Source organism: Pantherophis guttatus, chromosome 18 (genome assembly GCF_059756535.1).
Source record: "Pantherophis guttatus breed Tessera chromosome 18, ASM5975653v1, whole genome shotgun sequence".
In the NCBI taxonomy this organism is placed as follows: domain Eukaryota; kingdom Metazoa; phylum Chordata; class Lepidosauria; order Squamata; family Colubridae; genus Pantherophis; species Pantherophis guttatus.
Genome location: NC_142080.1, coordinates 10340945 through 10350350, shown reverse-complemented (window position 1 = coordinate 10350350; position 9406 = coordinate 10340945). Strand labels below are relative to the sequence as shown.

General features: G+C 50.4%; 1 protein-coding gene across 1 annotated transcript; it reads right to left on the bottom strand.

Annotated features, from left to right (window-relative positions):
• Positions 1-4205: 4205 nt before the first annotated feature.
• On the bottom strand, positions 4206-8231 carry LOC117657673 (uncharacterized). The gene is made up of 3 exons (XM_034405796.3): positions 7469-8231; positions 6134-6283; positions 4206-4536 (listed from the first exon to the last, which is right to left on the bottom strand). Exons 1-3 carry the CDS (start codon positions 8102-8104, stop codon positions 4408-4410), a joined length of 915 nt encoding a protein of 304 aa, XP_034261687.2. The 5' UTR covers positions 8105-8231; the 3' UTR covers positions 4206-4407.
• Between the last annotated feature and the right edge of the window lie 1175 nt (positions 8232-9406).

The window sequence follows — 9406 nt, the reverse complement described above, 5'->3', positions numbered from 1 at the left end:
AGTAACCCAATTAAAAAACGATTTAAAATTATACCAGTGTACCCCCAAACGTGTGGTGGGAAGTGATGGACTTCCCACCACACAGGAAGACGCAGTTAAGAGGAAGACAGTTTGGCCGATTTTTTGGTTTCGGCAGGACATGGTCCAGCTCGGCTATTTCTCAAGCTCGGCTGCTTTAAGATGGGTGGACTCCAAATCCCGGAATTCCCCAGCCAGCATGGGAATTGTAGTCCACACATCTTAAAGTTGCCAAGCTCGAGGGACACTGCTCCGGATGGCGATGCCACGTTTCCAGCCACATGCCAACACAGCAAGTTTGTGCGCTTCTGTTCTGGTTGCGTGGCACGGTCCTTCTTGGGTCCCCCCCCCCATCTCCTCGTGCCTCAAGCTCCCCCAAGCATAAACCCAGGTCTTTGAAGCCAAGGAAAATGAAAGCACAGGTCAGTGGCACGGACAGGTTTCCGAACAAAGGAGAAGGGGCACCATTCATTGGGATTTTTGTCAACAAGGTTTTGGCAAAGGGCGTTATTTGGGCTCCCCGAAAGAGGCCCTGTTTCTAAGCCAGCCGCGGTCCAAAGAAAAGTTCAAGGGGGATTATGAAGGGCTTGGCTGAAGCCAAAGTCAACCTGGCCTTTTCTGCAGGGTTTCTGATGCGAAATGTCACTGCCCTTCCGTGCGGTTGGTCGAGCAGCCCGCTGGTGTCCGGGTTGAAGGACGGATGACAGGCGACCACAGATAAGCCTGATTGTGCTTTGTGTTCAGGTTCAGGGTGGGACGTCGTGTTTTCTCTTAGGAAGCCGGTGTCCTGGGTTGCTTGGTTGGTCTGCAGGCTGAGAATTGTCTTTCCTTCCTCCCTCCTGACAGTGAGAACAATTAGCCAGTGGAACTCCTTGCCACCAGAAGTTGTGAATGCTCCAACACTGGAGGCTTTCAAGAAGAGACTGGAGAGCCACTTGTCTGAAATGGTACAGAGTCTCCTGCTGGAGATTCTGTACCATTTGGGGGGTTGGGCTAGAAGACCTGCAAGGTCCCTTCCAGCTCTATTCTGATTGATTGATTGATTGATTGATTGGAGAGGCTAGAACCAGGAGACCTTCGCTGTAGTTCAGGCACAGAGTCCAGCTGGGGGACTTTGGACCAGTCCCTCTTTTTCACTCCTAGGAAGCCCCTTCTGAAAATATCTGGCCAAGAAAACTGCAAGGACTTTCAGTGCAACTATCCAGAGTCATACAGGGACGTGGTGGCTCAGCGGCTAAGATGCTCAGCTTGTCGATCGAAAGGTCGGCAGTTCGGCGGTTCAAATCCCTAGCGTAATCCACGTAACGGGGTGAGCTCCCATGACTTGTCCCAGCTTCTGCCAACCTAGAAGTTCGAAAGCAGGTAAAAAATGCAAGTAGAAAAAATAGGGACCCCCTTTGGTGGGAAGGGAACGGTGTTCCATGTGCCTTTGGCGCTGAGTCATGCCGGCCACATGACCACGGAGACGTCTTCGGATGGCGTTGGCTCTTCGGCTTTGAAATGGAGAGGAGCAACGCCCCCTAGAGTCAGGAACGACTAGCACATATGTACGAAGGGAACCTTTACCTTTCTCCAGAGTCAAGATTAACTCAACGGCACGTTCACAGTCACAAATTGAAAAGATGAGCTCTCCAACGTTCGGTTCCATTGATCTCCTTCAGGGAGACCCACAGAATGGAGTCCAAGGCCTTGAAGGGGATCTTGGAGGTCTATTATTTACTTTTTTTATTTATTTATATCAAATTTATATACCGCCCTTCTCCCTGAGGACTCAGGGCGGTGTACAGCCAAATAAAAACATTAAAATACTATTTAAAAGATATATATAAATTTAGCCCTGTAATTAAAAGACAATGACAAACCAATTAAAAACATTTAAAAGTGTTAAGCCAGCCCGGCTTGCTGGAAAAAGAAGGTTTTAAGGGCACGGCGGAAGGCACCGAGGTCTTGGATTCTCCTTATCTCTGGGGGCAGTTGGTTCCATAGGGTAGGTGCCCCCAGTGAGAAGGCTCTCCCCCTGGGGATCCCCAGCCTACATTGTTTGGCTGATGGCACCCCGAGGAGGCCCTCTCTGTGGGAGCGCACGGGTCGATGGGAGGCCATCGGTAGCAGCAGGCGGTCTTGAAGATAGCTAGGCCCTATGCCATGGAGCACTTTAAAGGTGATAACCAACACCTTGAAGCGCACCCGGAAGACCACTGGGAGCCAGTGCAGCTCACGCAGGAGAGGTGTTGTATGGGAGCGCCATGCAGCTCCCGTAACTACCCGCGCGGCCGCATTCTGGACCAGTTGGAGCCTCCGGGTGCCCTTCAAGGGGAGCCCCATGTAGAGAGCGTTGCAGTAGTCCAGGCGAGAGGTGACGAGGGCGTGAGTGACTGTGCGCAGGGAATCCCGATCAAGAAAGGGCCGCAACTGGCGAATCAGGCGAACCTGACAAAAAGTCCCCCTGGCCACAGCCGTCAGATGTTCCTCTAAGGACAGCTGCGTATCCAGAAGGACTCCCAGATTGCGGGCCCTCTCCGCGCGGGCCAAAGACTCGCCCCCGATAGTCAGAGATGGAGTCATCTGACTATATCGGGATGTCGGGAACCACAGCCACTCAGTCTTGGAAGGGTTGAGCTTGAGCCGGTTTCTCCCCATCCAGATCCGCACAGCCTCCAGGCACCGGGACATTACTTCAAGGGCATCGTTGGGGTGGCCAGGGGTGGAGATGTACAGCTGGGTGTCATCAGTGTGTTATTAGCCGAGTGGTCCCCAACCTTTGTGGCTTGGCGACCCGGTATGGGAGGAGAGGCCGTGTAAATGGCGGGCCAGTGCACGTGTGAGGAGTTCAACTTGCACGAGCGGTTGGCCGGCGGCGTGCATGCCCAGGCGTGCCAAACTCAATTTGTGCAAGTCGAGATGTGTGCGCATGTGCCAGCCCGCCGCTCGTGCAAGTTGCCTGCTGCTCCCGCTGCCCCGTTACGGATAGGCCACGGCTTGGGAGTTGGGGACCCCTGTTCTAGCCCAACCCCTGCTTAAGGCAGAAGAGCTTGTACCATTTCAATCAAATGGCTGTCCAGTTATTCCGTCCAGTGATGGAGCACCCACGATTTCTGGTGGCAAGTTGTTCCACTGGTTACATTCTCCTCGCTGTTAGGAAGTTTCTCCTTAATTCCAGGTTGTTTCTCTCCTTGATTAGTTTCCATGCGTTGTTTCTTGTCCTGCCTTCTGGTGCTTTGGAGAATAATTTGACCCCCTCCTCTTCTTTGGGGCAGCCCTTTAAATACTGGAAGACTGCTATCATGTCACCCCAAAACTTTCTTAGACCAGAGTTCCCGCAACAGTTCACCATAATTTGCGGTGGTGCGGTGGTTAGAGTGCAGTACTGCAGGCTACTTCTGCTGACTGCCGGCTGCCTGCAATTTGGCAGTTCGAATCTCACCAGGCTCCAGGTTGACTCAGCCTTCCGTCCTTCCCAGGTCGGTAAAATGAGAGCCCAGGTTGTTGGGGGCAAGAGGCTGACTCTGAAAACTGCTTAGAGAGGTCTGGAAAGCACTGTGAAGGGGGATATAAATCTAAGTGCTATTGCTATTTTCCTTCCTTCCTTCCTTCCTTCCTTCCTTCCTTCCTTCCTTCCTTCCTTCCGTCAAGTTTCCAAAAGATGCCCTAATTAATTCATGAGCCATGATCCAAACTTCCTTTTGTCCTTCCCAGGTTGGTAAAATGAGGGCCCAGATTGTTGGGGGCAAGAGGCTGACTCTGTAAACTGCTTAGAGAGGTCGGAAAGCACTGTGAAGGGGGATATAAGTCTAAGTGCTATTGCTATTTTCCTTCCTTCCTTCCTTCCTTCCTTCCTTCCTTCCTTCCTTCCTTCCTTCCTTCCTTCCTTCCTTCCTTCCTTCCTTCCTCCCTCCCTCCCTCCCTCCCTCCCTTCCTTCCCTCCTTCCCTCTGTAAAAGCGCCGTGAAGCGGGATATAAGTCTAAGTTATTAGACTTATAACTAGTCTTAGCTATTGCTAAGTGCGTTTATGGTTTAGCTTCCAGAGTCTTGGTCACCACACACACACACACACACACACACAGAGAGACACAAATTCGAAACATGGGCTCTCCATCGTTGGGTTCTTCTGCTGCATCCTTCCTCCAGTCTCACAAGTGTCACCCAGACCCCCAAAAAATGGAAGAAGAGGCAACACATGGTCAGATCTGTGCAATTTAGGGTAATTTTATTCTCCTATTTCAGAACGAAGGCAAAGGCAGAGAGTTATGGGGATTTGGGGAATGAGATGGGTGTGCGCGATGGGTTCCTCTTAGGGTGGGCGAGTGGGGAGGGTGAGTAGTTGCGTCTAAGTGATTATGTGGTTGTTAGGGAAGGCGGGGAGGGGGCTTTCCTCCCAGAGCTGAGCATCAGTTGCTGAGACCTTTCAAAGGTTTGGGTAATTGTTTAATCCCGGGGATTATTGTGCAGTCCCGGCTGGTGACAACTTTCTTTTCGGTTCTCATGTCGAGGAAGATTCCGAAGGTGCAGTTGTGTTTCTAAAGAAGCAAAGAAACCAAAGAGTTAGAAAATGGGGAGGGGTCCCTGAGAAGACAGGGATGCCGAGGTTTTGGATCAGGAAGTGAGAGGTTGGGGCATTGAGCCAGTTTGGCCTAGTGGTGAAGGCACCAGGCTAGGAAGCAGGAGACAGTGAGTTCTAGTCCCACCTTAGCCAAGAAAGCCATCTGGATGACTTTGGGACAATCACCAGGAGACGGTGAGTTCTAGTCCCACCTTAGGCATGAAAGCTAAGTGACTGAGTCAATCACCAGGAGACGCTGAGTTCTAGTCCCGTTTTAGGCATGAAAGCTAAGTGACTGAGTCAATCACCAGGAGACGATGAGTTCGAGTCTCGCCTTAGGCACGAAAGCTAAGTGAGTGAGTCAATCACCAGGAGACGGTGAGTTCTAGTCCCGCCTTAGGCATGAAAGCTAAGTGACTGAGTCAATCACCAGGAGACGGTGAGTTCTAGTCCCGCCTTAGGCACAAAAGCTAAGTGACTGAGTCAATCACCAGGAGACGGTGAGTTCTAGTCCCGCCTTAGGCACAAAAGCTAAGTGACTGAGTCAATCACCAGGAGACGGTGAGTTCTAGTCCCGCCTTAGGCATGAAAGCTAAGTGACTGAGTCAATCACCAGGAGACGGTGAGTTCTAGTCCCGCCTTAGGCATGAAAGCTAAGTGACTGAGTCAATCACCAGGAGACGGTGAGTTCTAGTCCCGTCTTAGGCATGAAAGCTAAGTGACTGAGTCAATCACCAGGAGATGGTGAGTTCTAGTCTCTCCTTAAGCATGGAAGCTGGCTGGGTGACTTTGGGCCAATTACCAGGAGATGCTGAGTTCTAGTCCCGTTTTAGGCATGAAAGCTAAGTGACTGAGTCAATCACCAGGAGACGGTGAGTTCTAGTTCCGCCTTAGCCAAGAAAGCCGGCTGGGTGACTTTGGGCCAGTCACTATCTCTCAACCCAACCTACCTTTCAGGGTTGTTGTGGGGAAAATAGGAATAAATAAATAAAGTTTATTGTCATTGTGTATACACAGTATACCCATAGAACGAAATTCACATAACACCCAGGGACCAGACCCAACTCACATGACAATCCGCAGACACACCCCCACCCACCAAAAATCCCCCACCCCTAAAACCTCCCAAGCATCCACACAACAGACCAAGTAATGCTGTCCAACAGCTCACCGTGGATGGTGTGCGGGTTATGTTCGCTGCCGTGAATTATTTGTCCAAATAATAAAGACAAGATACAAATCAAGCGATCGATAATGTGCCACAAAACCCAGCTGATTTGGTTAATGGATTAACAGAGTTGGGAGGGACCTTTGCAGATCATCTAGTCCAACCCCACTTACTTGGAGAATCCAGATAGTTTTTGCTTGAGGAAGCTCAATGTCATTATTATTTATTATATCCTACCCATCCCAGAGATAAAGGAGAGTTTTTTTGTGAGCTGGGCAGCTACATAAATGTAGAAAAAGGGCGAAGCCGGATTGCCGAGCCTTAATTCAACCATCCCCATTTGAAACCGGCCATCGTTTTTGCTAGGCAGGGCCGGTTGTCCGAGATTCGAACTCGCAACCGTTACCTCCTGTTTAAATTGCGGTAGAAGCTGGCAACCCTCCTTCTCCAGGTAGGCTCTGGAATATTCCACGCCAGCCTCTTCTTGCTCTTCGGTTTTGGTGCAGTTCGTCTCGGCCAAAAGCATCTTGACGTAGATCATGACGCCGATGGCTTTCTGGCGGTCAGAGAAGAGGAAGAAGGAATCGCATTTCAGAAAGGTGGATTTGGATCACCCCGCGTCTCTCACTCCCTCGCCCTTACAAACCTCAGGGAGCTTTTTGAACTGCGTTGAGTTCAGTCCGGACCCTGAAACTTTTAAGGGTTCGGTTAAAAATTAAAAAAATATAAGGGAGGGCCTCTTTGGACCATATGCAGAGCGCCTTTTCAATTTCAGCCATCAGGGAAGTAGAGTTTGTACAATATTTGCGCGCACACACGAAAAATAGAAACAAATTTTGATGGGGGAGTAGAAAAAGAAAAGAATAAATAGGCTTTATATAAAAATGATGAGAGGGAGGGGTAAAGGTTGCAGGCTAGAAACCAGGAGATTGGAAGTTCTAGTCCTGCCTTAGGGGTGAAACTTGGCTGGGTGACTTTGGGCCAATCCCCAGGAGATTGGGAGTTCTAGTCCTGCCTTAGGCGTGAAAGTCGGCTGGGTGACTTTGGGCCAATCCCCAGGAGACTGGGAGTTCTAGTCCTGCCTTAGGGGTGAAAGTTAGCTGGGTGACTTTGGGCCAATCCCCAGGAGATTGGGAGTTCTAGTCCTGCCTTAGGCGTGAAAGTCGGCTGGGTGACTTTGGGCCAATCCCCAGGAGATTGGGAGTTCTAGTCCTGCCTTAGGCGTGAAAGTCGGCTGGGTGATTTTGGGCCAATCCCCAGGAGACTGGGAGTTCTAGTCCTGCCTTAGGCGTGAAAGTCGGCTGGGTGACTTTGGGCCAATCCCCAGGAGACTGGGAGTTCTAGTCCTGCCTTAGGGGTGAAAGTTGGCTGGGTGACTTTGGGCCAATCCCCAGGAGACTGGGAGTTCTAGTCCTGCCTTAGGGGTGAAAGTCGGCTGGGTGACTTTGGGCCAATCCCCAGGAGACTGGGAGTTCTAGTCCTGCCTTAGGCGTGAAAGTCGGCTGGGTGACTTTGGGCCAATCCCCAGGAGACTGGGAGTTCTAGTCCTGCCTTAGGCGTGAAAGTCGGCTGGGTGACTTTGGGCCAATCACCAGGAGACTGGGAGTTCTAGTCCTGCCTTAGGTGTGAAAATTGGCTGGGTGACTTTGGACCAAATGACGTATTAGGTCATTTGGTAGGTAGATCTTTGTAAGTGCGTAAATGGAAGGGGCTTTGGCTGGCGGAGGGGGTTCCTGCTCACCTTGTACTCCAGCTGTCCATCCTCCAGACGTTTGTAGTAGGTTCCCTCGCTTCGTTGATTGAAGTGGGCGATGGCTTGCTCCTTCCTGTGGCGAGGCACAGCATCGGAGGTTTGAGCTGCTTGTTTCATTATCATCTCTTGCTGTTCCTTGGCGAAGTCCTTGTAAATTTCACTCGATTCCCCAGTTGAGTCTTCCGACTCTTCCAAAAAGGGGATCCTCATTCTAAAACGCCTTTTCTCCTTATGGGGAGCCTTTTTTTTGTCAGCCACTTCTTCTTCTACTGCTACACGGGAAGGCTTCTTTTTGCCAGCCTCTTCCTCTCCGTGGGAATGCTTCTTTTTGCAACATTCTTCATCTTTGTGGTGATGCCTCTTCTCGCAACAACACTCCTCTTCCTCATGGTGGCACCTCTTCTCGCAACAACACTCCTCTTCCTCGTGGTGGCACCTCTTCTCGCAACAACACTCCTCTTCCTCGTGGTGGCACCTCTTCTTGCAACCTTCCTCCACGCAGCGACACTCCTCTTCCAAGGAACCCTCCTCTTCCTTGCCGTGTCTCCCTTCCACCGCAACCACGGCCAACAACAAAGCGCAGCTGAGAAGAACCAGCTGGAAACCCAACCAGGACCTTCTCATGATGTCCAGGAGATGTTGAAAGGAGCCAACGATCCTGGCTGGAGGACGGAGGCTGATATACCTCTCAGGAAGCCCCGCCTCTTGGGTTGGCTCCACCCACCAGCTGGTAGAACCCCCGTCTCCTTTAAGTCAGATCTGCCCATTGGCAAGATCTGGGAGGAAGGAAGGGCTGAAGAAGTCCATCCCATCGTTTCATTGTCCCTCGTCATTCCAAGGAGACCTCACTTTTTTTTTAAAATTAATTAATTAATTTATTTTTAATTTGATTTGTATGCCGCCCTTCTCCGAAGACTCAGGGCGGCTTACAATGTGCTCAGCAATAGCCTTCATCCTTTTGTATATTTATACAAAGTCAGCTTATTGCCCCCACAAACTGGGTCCTCATTTCACCTACCTTAGAAAGGATGGAAGGCTGAGTCAACCTTGAGCCTTGGAGAGATTCGAACCTGCAGTAATTGCAGGCAGCTGGTCTTAATAACCAGCTTAATAACAGGGTGCCTTAAACCCCTGTACTACCAAGGCTTTTTCCTTGGGGATGCCAAGGCACCGTAGACAATGGCTTTTCTTCCTTCATCTCGTCAGCAAATTTGTGTCGTGGCAATGCAGGAGAATAAGGGTTAGGAAGGGACCCTGGAGGTCTTCTAGTCCAACCCCCTGATGACAAGAGGCCCTGTACCATTCCAGAAAAGCGGCTGTCCTGCCTCTTCTTAAAAGCCTCCACTGATGGAGCGCCCACAATTTCTAAAGGCATTTTGTTCCACTGCTTTATTGTTCTCACTGTCAGGAAATTTCTCCTTGGTTCTAAGTTGCTTCTCTCCTTGATTAATTTCCACCCATTGCTTCTTGTCCTGCCTTCAGGTGCTTTGGAGAAGAGCTTGACTCCCTCTTTTTTGGGGCAGCCCCTAAGATATTGGAAGACTGCTCTCATGTCACCCCTTTTCACTAGACTAGAAATAGACTAGAAATAGAATAACAGAGTTGGAAGGGACCTTGGAGGTCTTCTAGTCCAACCCTCTGCTTAGGCAGGAAACCCGATATCATTGCAGACAAGTGGTTATCCAACATCTTCTTTAAAACTTCCAGTGTTTGGAGCATTCACAATTTCTGGTGGCAAGCAGTTCCACGGGATAATTGTTCTCATTGTCAGGAAGTTTCTCCTTTAATGCCAGATTGATTAGGTTCCACCTGTTGCTTCTTGTCCTGCCCTCAGGTGCTTTGGAGAATAGCTGGACTCCCTCTTCTTTGGGGCAGCCCCTGAGATATGGGAAGACTGCTATCATGTCACCCCTGGTCCTTCTTTTC